At 41.1% G+C, this 11,964-nt stretch overlaps 2 protein-coding genes across 2 annotated transcripts; one reads left to right on the forward strand and one right to left on the reverse strand.

Moving 5' to 3' along the window:
* The first annotated feature begins 270 nt into the window (after window positions 1-270).
* On the forward strand, window positions 271-4,853 carry LOC102721786. Its single transcript, XM_006663816.3, has 8 exons — window positions 271-495; window positions 570-661; window positions 763-840; window positions 1,671-1,777; window positions 1,866-1,921; window positions 2,082-2,232; window positions 3,061-3,369; window positions 3,558-4,853. Exons 1-8 carry the CDS (start codon window positions 334-336, stop codon window positions 4,391-4,393), a joined length of 1,791 nt encoding a protein of 596 aa, XP_006663879.3. The 5' UTR covers window positions 271-333; the 3' UTR covers window positions 4,394-4,853.
* Window positions 4,854-5,686: 833 nt separating this feature from the next.
* Window positions 5,687-9,795, reverse strand: LOC102721498 (GDP-L-galactose phosphorylase 2-like). The gene is made up of 6 exons (XM_006663815.3): window positions 9,102-9,795; window positions 8,490-8,593; window positions 7,510-7,815; window positions 7,241-7,426; window positions 6,561-6,821; window positions 5,687-6,332 (listed from the first exon to the last, which is right to left on the reverse strand). The coding sequence occupies exons 1-6, from the start codon at window positions 9,238-9,240 to the stop codon at window positions 6,006-6,008; spliced, it is 1,323 nt and encodes a 440-aa protein (XP_006663878.1). The 5' UTR covers window positions 9,241-9,795; the 3' UTR covers window positions 5,687-6,005.
* Between the last annotated feature and the right edge of the window lie 2,169 nt (window positions 9,796-11,964).

The raw sequence follows: 11,964 nt of genomic DNA on the forward strand, positions 1-11,964 counted from the left end.
TTTTAGTAATTAATTACTTGCTAAAAAGGTTTATTTAATAAAAAATTTTTCACATGAACCCTGCAAGACGGCCCACTACAGCACGGCCCATCTGCTCGAGAGAGCCCATCAGCTCTTTGGGCCGACAAGGAAAAGGCGGCCCAAGTTGAGAGGCTCTTCGCCTCGAGCTCCACCTCCCTCCCCTTCCCGCCGCCTCTCCGCTCCTCCCCACCGCCGCCACCGCCGTTGCGAGGCTCCGCTCCCCCCGCCACCGCCGCCGGCGGTAGTAGGGAGCTGTGAGTAGTAGGGTGGGGGGGGGGTTTGGACTACTGCGGCTTGTGTTGGCTCGCTCCCATGGAGGCGGCGGAGGGGGCGCCGGAAGCGACGGGTGCCGGAGCCGGAGCCGGCGGCGGCCTCTCCACCGGCCGGAAGCTGGTGCCGTGGCCGAGCTGGGCGGAGTGGCGGTTCGTGCGCGACGGCCTCTTCTCCGCCTCCCCCGTCGCCGCTCTTCGCAGGGTAACGCTCTTACGCCGCATCAAATTTTCGCCAACGCGGGGTGTGTGATCTGTGACTGTTTCGCGTGCTTCCAGATCGCGGCGTGGCGGAGCAGGGGCTCCCTCCCGGTCCCCGTCGATGTGACCGCCGCCTTCGTCGAGATACGGCTGCGGGATCCCTTCTTCCGGTCTGTGGATTGTTGAAAGCTGCAAAAAATTTCCAATCTTTGGTTTTGTGGAGTGGAGTTGGGAATGGTGTTATACTTATATGCGATTGCTTGTTATCTAGGAGTGTGATGGTGGCTGCGGATGATACGCTGGAGTCGGAAGAGATGCTGGCGATGCTGTATAGTATGGCAATCATGAGGTGAGTAAATTAAATTCCTACTGCAATTTTGTTACATAAGAGCATAACTCTCTAATTGCAAATTGCAATGCGCTAAATGGTTTTCGTAGCACTGTTATGCTGCTTCATGAAAACAACTTTCTTATTGGGTGGGTGGGCTTCAAATGTCGCATGCCACAACCTATTGTGCAAGGAAGCCAACATTTGAATTTAGTGTTTTCCTCAATTAACATTTTGCAGAGTTTGGGAAGTTTCTAAGGAACTAATAGTAGAACTAGAGCTTAACAGACCTTAAGGTGGCAATGTGAAAAGCGAGTCTTTTTAACCTCAAGATATAGCCGACTGGACAGAGTATGAGTTCAATTGCCATATGTTGTTTGCGCGGCACTCTTCATATTAGTGATTTACCATATCTTGTTTGAACATCATTCCATATCAGTACATTGCCAGGGCAGACCTGAGCCCAGATGAAGGGATTTTAACATTTTCCGCTGTAAAGATTAATTACTTTTGGTTTTTACTACCCACAAGTCAGTGAGCCAAAGACTCACCCAAATTGTGTAGTGTACCTTAATTGGAGTGGCACATTGTAGGCTTTCTGGTGTTGAAAGGGTGACATACTTAGCACCACAATATGCTAGATGCTTATATTGCTCAGAATCTGTTATGTTATTTCTGCTACAACTGAGTAGCAGAGACGTGTGCACTGTTCATTGCACAGATGAATTATTGATGGTACTAGTTGCAGAGCTCCTTTTTGTTGGTTTATCTTTCTAGTGAATCCAAATCTTTAGTTGTTACTTGAATTGATTTTTATGAAAACCAATAAGCATTGAATTTTCTACTTCCAGGCTCGTAAATGGTTTTGTGGAGAACCCACAAAAGAAAACTGGTTATTCAATATCTGAATTAGCTGAGGCTGTTGGAATACCACGAGTTCTTGTCGACATTCGTCATGGTTAGAATATTAAATATTTCGTTTTTTGCATTTCTCTTTGAAGTGATCCTGTTGCAGTTGAGCTAATAACATCATCTATCCCTTGTAGAGAGTTCCCATCGCAGTCTTCCCTCTCTGCGGCTGCTACGGTTGGCAGCCATTAAGGTATAGTTTGTTGATTAGTGTTTCCAGGGATTCTTGATCAGTAGTTATTTTATTTCTGCTGAGTAATGACTTTTGATTATAAGGAATAATATTCAGTGCTGTTTGTAAGTTTTGGTCAGTGTTCCTTGCCTGATATTTCACCAATTGAGATTATTTTCAGGCATTTGATTGGTTGAAGTGTATTTACTGGGATTCCCAATCTAATGCTATTCCTGATGTTCAAGTAGAGCTAAGCTCAAAATTGCACGATATCAATCACTTTCTGAGTGGAAAAGATTCAGTGAAAGCGAAGTCAGGCTCCAAAAGGAAACGTGAGTGTCATCAGCTTATAGTCTGATTTGTGATTCAGTTTCACTGGGCCTTGTCTAGTTCTTTTGGGCCTGTATAGTTTTCTTTACTTGGGTTCCATTAAGATTTCTCTGCAGGCAACGAGAAATCAGTTTCTGAAAACCTACTGTCAGAATTTTCTGGTTGGCCTTATGTTTGTATTTTAAAGTTACCAGTGATTCTTATCAGCTTTTCTGTTCTAGGTACATTTTATTTGTCACACTTAATTAGTTTCCTTGGCAAATAGGAGGGATGTCGTACATTTTTTTTTTATAAGAAAATTTAACTGCAGATTGAAAAATATGTTCCCCATATTGTGATTTAGCTGTCAGTACATGTTAGACCTAATTGTACAAAAAAATTTCAGTCACATGGAATGTGTTACCCAATTCAAGCTTGTTACCATCATTTGATTTTGCTGGTTTCACCTTGTTAAAGTTTCTTTGGTTTATCAGAGGATCATTGGTTTATGCTTTATTTTTCATTATATGGAGAAACTTAGGATTACGCTTGACAACATAGTCACAACACAGTTATGCAACTCGTGAATTTCTGTTGCCCCTCTTTTGTTAATCCTAACTGCGCTACCGCTGTATTATTGCACATGCATGCTATAGAGGATTACAGGTGTAACTACAAGCATCATTGTTGTTTGTTACCATCCATTGTTTTTTATTGAATTAATTTGGTTGCTACCATTTGACAATGACATGAAAATAAATTATGTTTTAGGATTTATTCAGATGGATAAAGTTATACAAAGGATAATTATAATCATCTCAGTGAATGTCTCTCCATGACCCTGTGTGCAGGTTCGGAGAAAATGATTTCCAGAAACACAAAATATGTTCGCCGCCTTTACTACGCATGTCCTTCTGAGGTTGCCTCTATTATATTGGACTTTTTTCAACTTGATGCCCCTGAGTCCTCTGAAAATAGCGATGTGCAACAAACTGATAGTTTGGATGTAGATCAGTCATCTGGTATTCACAACCAAATATCAAATAATGATATGAAAACTATTGTAACAAAATTATCAGAAAAGGAACCAAGATTGCTGCTTGGCATACTGAAGTCGGTAATTGAAACAATTGAGACTTGTGAAAGCCTTGAATACAAAGGTACTGTTCTTACAGCTAGACGCTCTGTTTTCAATTCTGTCCTAGCTGGACCTTACCATACAATTCACTTCATGCATCGTCTCGAAAGGCATAATCGTTACTTGATGCTATCATTTCATTCCTGACTCCTTTAGAGTTGTATTAGCGCTGCTATGTGTCTGTCCTGACCGGTTTTTGTTATGTTATAGGTGAATCCAATGCTTGCCTGCCAGCTAAAATGGAAAATCTATGTTCCCTTCTTTTGTGGCTTGTCACAAAGGTAAAAGAATTAAAGGATTCAGGCTGCATTGGACTTGTCCATGAAATAGGAGTGCTCTCTTCAGACAGGAATGCAGTCCCACGTTTCTGCCTAGCGAAACTTCTGCAGAAGTTGTTGGTTTTATCTATTATAGGTGACAGACGTATCATAGATGCAGCGCTACTGCTGATTGACATGACCACCAACAATGTGAAGGAGAAACTGTTGAAGCTTCCTGCTTTATCCCTGGGAAGGTTGGCTAGAGATTCTACCCTCCCTGAGTCCAGAAAAGAAATAGAATCAGTTGACAAGGCAACAGAGAAGCTGGAAATGTTCAAATCGCAATTGAAACAGAAGGACATATGTTCGGTAGAAAATGGCACCGGGGGATCATTGCACACTATCATTCCAGAGAAACGTAATAGATGGTCTACAGCAAAGTCCTGGACCCCCTGTCCAATTGGAATGATACCTTGTTCATTTAGTTCAGTGCCTGTTCTTCCTAATCTTGACGTCGCCGTTCATGAAGATGACACATTAGAGGAACATGTAAATTTTGAGCCTGATGACCATCCTGAAATAATTGAGCATTATTCTCACGCTGAGAAGCAATTGGACGCTGAAATCATTACAGAAATATCAAAAACATCACCTGAATGTGAGATTTCAGAGATGCCAGAATTGGCCTTTCCTTTGAAGGGTAGGTTACTGGTTGGTGGTGTGTGGAAGGTGGTGAGCAAGGAGGAGCTGCTCTCTATCAAGTCAAAGATGAAAATTTTGTTGTAGCAACATCTACTTCAGTTTTGTCATCTTAAACCAAAAATTTTAGGCTGTAAAACAAACAAGGATACTACCATTGTACTAGTTAAGAGAAAAAATGTCATTTTTCACTGGTTTTGCTTAGCGTCCGTTGAGATAAATAGCAGCTTAGTAGCTTAGTTCTATCATCAGAGAACAATACATAGGCAAACAGCATGAGCTTTTGGCAAAAGTAAGGAGATGGAAGAATAGCATTGGCTAGCCATTTGCTGCTCTATCCGATAGACATGTTCAGTTATAAACTTCTACAGTCATGTAGCGTGTGTCATGCCTGAAGCCAGGCTCCTTGAAGCAGGTGTTTGGTTAACTGCGCGCGAGCATAGTTGCAGTTGCAGCTATTTTGCTAGTACTAAATTTCTCAAACGATGTATGCCAAAATGTCCTCCAGTTAGATTCTGGTTTCAAGAGCTGCTCTTTATCACTTGAGTGATACTACGTGATCATTCTCATATTTTTACTTTTGTTTATACTTATAAAATAAAATTTAAATTTTACATTAAATTTAGAGTTGATTTAGTTTTTATAGTGTGAATATTAAATTTAGATTATTTTGTAGTCTTTGTTTTTGTTTTTAGATCGCAAAGAACTGTTTGGATTGGCCTGGGACATAAGGACAAACGGAGTAGTATTGGTTAGGTGATTTTAAGTTATAAATGGAATTAGTCCGTGGAGGACAACTAAATCTCTTCAGTTGAGTAACCAATGGATAATAGAAAAGATATATGTGAGACCTATATGTAAAAATTGATTAAAATTTATAAAAGTTGCTCTTATACATAGTAAATCATCTTACTAGATTATATTCAAATTTTATAGTGTGAACACGAATTTAAAAATTTTAGGTCAAGTTTATGCATCCATTCTGCTGCTAGAGTGACTTATTTTATCCAAATGGTTTGATTTGGATTATATTAAAGTCGAAGTTGGATTGGTTTGTCCTAACAAAAAATAATTTGTGAGTTGATTTGGTGGACCGCTGATTTAGAGTGTATTTGGATTGAAACCCATTATGCCGTAAAAAAAATTAAACGATGACCCTCAGTAATTTTGTTATAGCATAGTCACTTTATAAATTGTGGTTGTAAAGGAACACAGAATAGATGTGTAATGTAGTCAGGAAAAGAATACACACAGTTTTCGGTTTGTCTCTTCAGTGACGCATACTTTGGAACTGTACTGTGAGTAGTTAACACCAATGACGCATCCTCCAGCATTAACAAAAGCAGCCAATATAAGAAAACAAAGCGAGCAAACATGTCAGGGAAGATGTGTAGGTATTAACAATGTTCATCACATTAGATTCAGTGCTAAACAGCACAAACAATACACACAGTTCTCTGCTTAATATTTGCAGAATCTGAATACCAGAGCATCAGGGAAGGGAGAAATGGGTGCAACTATGCAGGGACAGACACAGACTCCAGGCAGCTCAACCACATTGATCCTTATATAAGATCAGATCCTTATATAAGTTCAGCAACCATAACTACGATGAAGCTAGGCGACCAGCGTGTGAAGACTGACGAGACGACGAAGGCGGCACGGCTCTCACTAGGCCGACACCCTGTTCTCTATCATCTCACTGAAGGACGAGACAGCCTTCGGCAACAGCAGGAGCAATGGAGACGGGCGTGTAGGCGGCGGCGTCCTCGTCTTCACTGACTTCCTCCTCGTCAGACTGCACCAGACCAGCGGCATCAAAGATGTAGGCTTTCACTTCCTCAAAGCGTTCCTCCGACAGGGAAACTTCAGCAAGGAGTCTCCACGCAGAAGCCTCTGAAGCCTCCTCATAATCGCTCCTCCGTTTCAGTACGATGTGGCCACTGATCTCCCACGCTGCTGGGTTAACCTGTGTGTCCAGCAGCTCCTGGCTCACTTCGCCCAGAGCCTGCTTCTCAGCATAGCACTGCATTTTGGAAACAGATGAAATTTATTAGAACATCAGAAAGAAATTACAAACATTGCACATTTTTACACAATTGTTGATAGCATGATTACACTACATACACCAATTATGTCTTTGTTAGGATCAAGTTAACTAGAGTAACCTTAGACAAATTAGCTAGGTACAACAGTTCTGAGATATACATGCTAGTGGATAGAACTATTGATATTATGCATGTAATCGATTTACCTGAGGGAAGAGGAAGATCTTCTTGCCGCAGTCAGAAATAAGAACATTGTAAGGCACATTATTGTCCTGCAGCCAGATACAAGCACTGGAAACCACACTGGCCAGATCGTTCAGTGAATTGCCTCCCTCAAAAACCAGTCCCCTCACAGGGTAGTTCATCAGCTTGGACACCTTTACTCCACTGTTCATCACGCCCTCAGCAAGGAAAATCCTCTTGGTAGCTGCCTTCTCAACAGGGAAAGGCACTGTCAAGTAGTACGCCTGTGGACAAAAGAATCAGGGTATCATTTAGTACACAATGGTAAACACAACACTACAGCACAGGTGGTTCTATCAGCTAATTGTTCAGATCAAATGGATGCATAATAGGACTACTTTTTCTCTAAAGAAAATACGACTCCTCTCAATGTATCTGAATCCCTGTGGCAAGAGAACCAGAAGCTTAATAAAGACAGATATTTATTTACATCGAACATGTATCGCCTAGTAACCATGCAAATAATAGGTATTTGTTGGTTTGGTCTGCAGATACCAAGGGTTCAGTGTCACTGTAACTGAAAAGGCATGTCCCCACATGAAACACAGTTTGTGCAATTTTGCATGCTGGAGTATTTATGATTTACCTAACTACTACACATAGATACAATAGTAAACAAATTTCAAAATCATGTGATGAGTACCTGAAAGTGGAGGTGGTTGATGGTTGCAAAGGCACCCAAACTATTATAGCCAAGCCTGAAGTACGGGCTTGCAGCTTCAGCAGCCATGTGCAGTGCAAGCAAGAAGCTCTCCTGGTCAATCCTCTGGGGCAGACGGTCCAGGACACGGGGAATGAGAAGAACATGGCCATATTCAATTGGGCTTACCTGCAGAGTGTCAAATAGAAATATAAGCATCAAAAGTACACAAATTGGGATTAAAATAGATTACCAGTGTGAATGCGTCATACATTGATCGCAACAACATTAGGAGCACGATCAGCAACACTGATTGGGGCGCTCTTCAGAAAGAAGCTGTCATCACCACCACCATTCTCAAATTGGAAGAGCACCTCCTCCTGGCCAACTTTGGTGAAGTTGAACTTGGCAGCATCAAATGGTTGAAGCACACGATCCACGCGGAACTCAGTAGGGCGCTTCTTGAGGTGGCGTCCTTCATTCAGTTGTGCAACAAAGCCAAGGTTGCCTGGGATAACCTTGGTCTCACAGGCAGTGACATCATATCGAAATAAGCCCCGGGCCATCTTGTCCTCCCACTGCATAATACAAACAATAATTAACTTATGTAAGCATAGTAACATGATTGGAGAGGTACCTACTATAAACGCAGGGTAGGTTATGTCATAAATGAGGACAAACAAGGCAAAGATTCAATAAATTCGCATGCAAGCGGTATAATTTTAACAAGATTGAAAAACCATAGGGCTTATAACTTTATGATAACAAATGGAGGGAGTAGTAATTGCGTAATCAGCAATACTATCTCACAAATAATACTATCTGGTGTATATTTGGCATAGAAATAACTTAATTAATATAGGACTTCCTTGCAGGTTACACGTCATAAATACATAGCATCTAGCATCTTAGCTTGTGAGTGGGAAGAGCCAAAGGTAACGAGTAATTAACGGTAAGCATTTCCACTGGATAGGGAGCATAATGTGCTTTTCATCGTGGTAGGACCTGATCTCAGAGTACCCGTTACTGGCCCATTTGAAATTTGAAACAAACACATGTAACGGTCTTGGAACAAGCTGGTAAGTGGTAACTGATTATGAAACCAAAACTGTGCAACCAAAAACTACCTGATCTCATCTCATTCCCTCAGTACCTCTCCCAGACAGCTAACAGGGTTTAGTAGTGGTGTGCAATACAAAACAAATACTTGAACTTCTCCTTTGCGAAATAATTACTATGGGCATCTATTTACCAGGCCAAGCAGGAGATTGACGAAGAAGTCAGTGTTGGCAGCATCCTCCTGCGAAGACGGTTTCTTTGGACTTGCCTTAAAAGCGTACAGTGGAAGCTTGGAATCTGCTCAGGAAAATGCAAGAAAATGTTAGTAATTCACTTAAAAACAAGTGGATGTGATAAATTTGTCCATTCAATTTTCTGTGGTACCTATTCCCTAAAGTTTTCAAGCATCCAATGAAATAAAATAAAATAAAATAAAATAATGTGGCTCCTATTTTTATCCCAACAAGTTGGAGGGGGACAAAACAAACTACAACTTGTCAACCCAAGAACATTCCCAGTAACTACAGTTTAACCAAAGGGGGGTAAAAATAGTAAAAGATAAGCACAAAGCATCCTTCCTACGACAGCAACCAGTTTGGATGCAAGGATCCAACTTTCTCGGAAGTCGGGAGATGTCTTTTTTTTAACTAATAATAAATCATCACAGAAGAAAGCATACTATACTAGTAACTAAGATTTTGGAATCAAAACTAAAAGCGTACGACGATAACACAAAACCTAATAGTAATAGTAGTATAATCAAGTTTGCGAAGTAATCCTGAATCAGGAGGAGGAGGCGGCTCACCGGGCAAGCAGCAGTCCCCGAGGCAATCCCTCCCGCAGCCGGCGCGCGGGCGGTCGTTGGCGGCGTCGGCGGCGGCGCCTTCCTCCTGGTAGTTGGACACCACCGTGGGCACCCTCTTGATGGTCAGCTTCATCTCCATCCTTTCAAAACCCCTCTTCTCCTCTCTTTCTCTCTCTCGAGGTCAGGTCAGATCAGGTTAGGTTAGGGTAGGTCAGCGGAAGGGGGACGTCAGACGAGGCGGAGACGGAGACGGAGACCGCCGCCGGCGAGGAAGAGGAGGTCCGAGGGGCTTCCGCCTGCCGACGGTAGCGCCCCGCGGCCGCCGTGCGGGGCCGGGCTGGACGCCGTCGCGGGGGCGGGGGCGGCAATGGCGCCGCGCGCAGCTGCGTCGCCGCGCCGCACGGCCTCAACGCTAGCCGTGTTTGCCGCCTTTCAACTCGCCCCGCCTTATATCCCTTCCCCAGGAGGAGCCCAAAACCACAGGGAACGTCTCGCTCCTCCCTCCTCCTCCCTCCCTCTTCTCAGGCAACGGCGGCTGCTGCTGCTGCGGCGGCGGCGGCGGCGCGAGGCGATGGGGTTGTGTGGTGTGTGGGGGTTCGGCGTCGGCGGCGGTAGGGGAGGGAGGGGGGTAATAAATAGGGGGGATTCGCGTTTTGTGTGGTGGTGGTCTCCTTTTTCTTTTTTTTTTTCTTGGTTGATGTTGTGTTTGTGGTGGGTCTTTATACTAGAGGGATTTTGATGATGATGAGTTTGTTCGTTTTTTCTTTTTTGCTATTTTGAGGGGGTTTTGGGGGTGGTTAAGTGCGGTTTTGTGTAGGAAAGTATACACCTATTTGTGCACGTTTTGGGATTTCTTTGGGACATGTGCTTGTGCTTGTGCTTGTGCTTGTTGTTCTTTTGTCTTGTTTTTTTTGGGAGGGCATGTGCCGGTTTTGATGCTCTATTGGATTCTGTAGCTATACTCCTTTTTGAGGGTGTATGTTATGCGGTGGCTTACATGGATATTGTTGGCACACATGTGTTGTCGTCTAGGGTTAACATATATTGTAGCGTAAGATTGTGTTACTAGATTTTAAGTAACTGTTTAAGATTTTTTTATGGAGATTAAATGGTTGAGGTATTAAATAATTTTGTTATTTAATAGTAGTAGTTAATTTTAGTATTCATATTATTAAATAATTACCAAGAAAACAGACAATGACATTGTACTCCTTCCTGACGGTGTAGGTTATGTGGTGGATTGGATGGATATTACTGATACGTATGTGTTGAGTGTCGTGTAGGGTTAACATATATTGTAGCGTAAGATAGTATCCTTAGATGTTAAACAACTGTTTAAGAATGTTTAAGAATTTTTCGTTATGCGGATTAAAGAGAGGGGCTATTAAATAACTTTGTTGTTTAATAGTAGTAGTAATTTTTTTATTTATATTATTAAATAATTACTAAAAAATCAGACAATGACCCTGTCCTATTGTCCACAAATTCCACGATTTCGATGCATGTATGTCATTGGCTCTTCTTCGATTATCGGTCAGCCAATTGCCTCCTCGGGACTTGAAGGGCAAAATTGATTCTCGTATACGTACGTACATTGCTGGCCCAGGTACCGTGTCGCACCGAGGGCCTATTTGGAAAAAAAGCAGGGATTTATTTTTAGTCACTGTCACATCAGATATTTAGATATTAATTTAGAGTATTAAATATAGATTAATTATAAACTTATTTTATAATTTTAGACTAATTCGTGAGACGAACCTATTGAGCTTAATTAATACATGATTAGCCTATGTCATGCTAGGTAAATATTTGCTAATTATAGATTAATTAGACTTTAAAAATTCATCTGGCGGATTAGCTCTTATTTATGAAATTAGTTTTTTTATTAGTCTATATTTAATACTTTAAATTAATATCTAAACATCTGATATGACATGAATAAAAAAAGTTATAGCCACGTCTAAACACCCCACAAACTAGCTTAGCTTGTGCCATTTCGCGCATATATGGCTAGAGCTAGCTAGCTCGAGGGATCGATCGATCTTCTACATGATGTGATGTAATGGTCATGGGAGTGATTGTTTATTCTTTTAAGGAAAACGCTAAATATCATATTTATAAATAAAAAAATTGATGAATAAAATTTTTATATATGTCTTTTTAGCGATCTAAAAGTAAAATTTTAAGTTTAATTTAAAATTTAGTTTATAAATCTAAGTAGAAACGAAAAGATTAGGCCGGTGGCTATTCAAAATTAACTTTAGACCCATGCCTCCGTATCAATGTACACATGCCGACTCGATTCCATCGTCTTTATATAACCGTTTTGAAAATTTTCATATTTATGAATTCAACTATCAAGCGCTGCATGTTCAGAAATTAAAAGGAATATTTTTATATACGGAAACAAGGAAATAGGATGCCAATGTTTATATTACTTTTACAAAAGTAAAAATATTATAACCAATATCGTGGCGGCCAGAGAATTGGTAGAATTTTCGTTCCGGGTCAACGGAGCGAGCGAGTGGCGACGATGGGCGGCCATGTTGTGTTGTCAGAACGAAAGCTGGCGACGCGCCAAACGTGGTGGATTCTGGAGCCGTATGCATTGCATGCGTCATGAATTGACACGTGTGGCTGCCGTACTCCTAGCAGCAAGATTAGACATATTATCATTATCTACGTTTCATCGTAATATGTTTAAATTTTTTATAACATTTGAATATTTATTTTATTTAAAAATTTGATATAAATATAAAAAATGTAAATCGTGCTTAAAGTAATTTTGATAATAAAATAAAGTCACAAGCAAAATAAATAATATTTCTATAATTTTTTAAATAAGACAAATAGTTAAATATTG

Source organism: Oryza brachyantha, chromosome 12 (genome assembly GCF_000231095.2).
Source record: "Oryza brachyantha chromosome 12, ObraRS2, whole genome shotgun sequence".
Classification (NCBI taxonomy): Eukaryota; Viridiplantae; Streptophyta; class Magnoliopsida; order Poales; family Poaceae; genus Oryza; species Oryza brachyantha.

What these genes read in the sequence shown, in the direction of transcription:
- LOC102721786 (XM_006663816.3), top strand. Translation starts at nt 334, where the DNA reads ATGGAGGCGGCGGAGGGGGCGCCGGAAGCGACGGGTGCCGGAGCCGGA. An exon ending in TCTTGTCGACATTCGTCATG is followed by an intron (nt 1,778 to 1,865) that starts GTTAGAATATTA and finishes TATCCCTTGTAG; the next exon opens with AGAGTTCCCATCGCAGTCTT. An exon ending in GTCAGGCTCCAAAAGGAAAC is followed by an intron (nt 2,233 to 3,060) that starts GTGAGTGTCATC and finishes CCCTGTGTGCAG; the next exon opens with GTTCGGAGAAAATGATTTCC.
- LOC102721498 (XM_006663815.3), bottom strand. Translation starts at nt 9,240, where the DNA reads ATGGAGATGAAGCTGACCATCAAGAGGGTGCCCACGGTGGTGTCCAAC. An exon ending in CGGGGACTGCTGCTTGCCCG is followed by an intron (nt 8,594 to 9,101) that starts GTGAGCCGCCTC and finishes TTTCCTGAGCAG; the next exon opens with ATTCCAAGCTTCCACTGTAC. An exon ending in CTAATGTTGTTGCGATCAAT is followed by an intron (nt 7,427 to 7,509) that starts GTATGACGCATT and finishes GACACTCTGCAG; the next exon opens with GTAAGCCCAATTGAATATGG.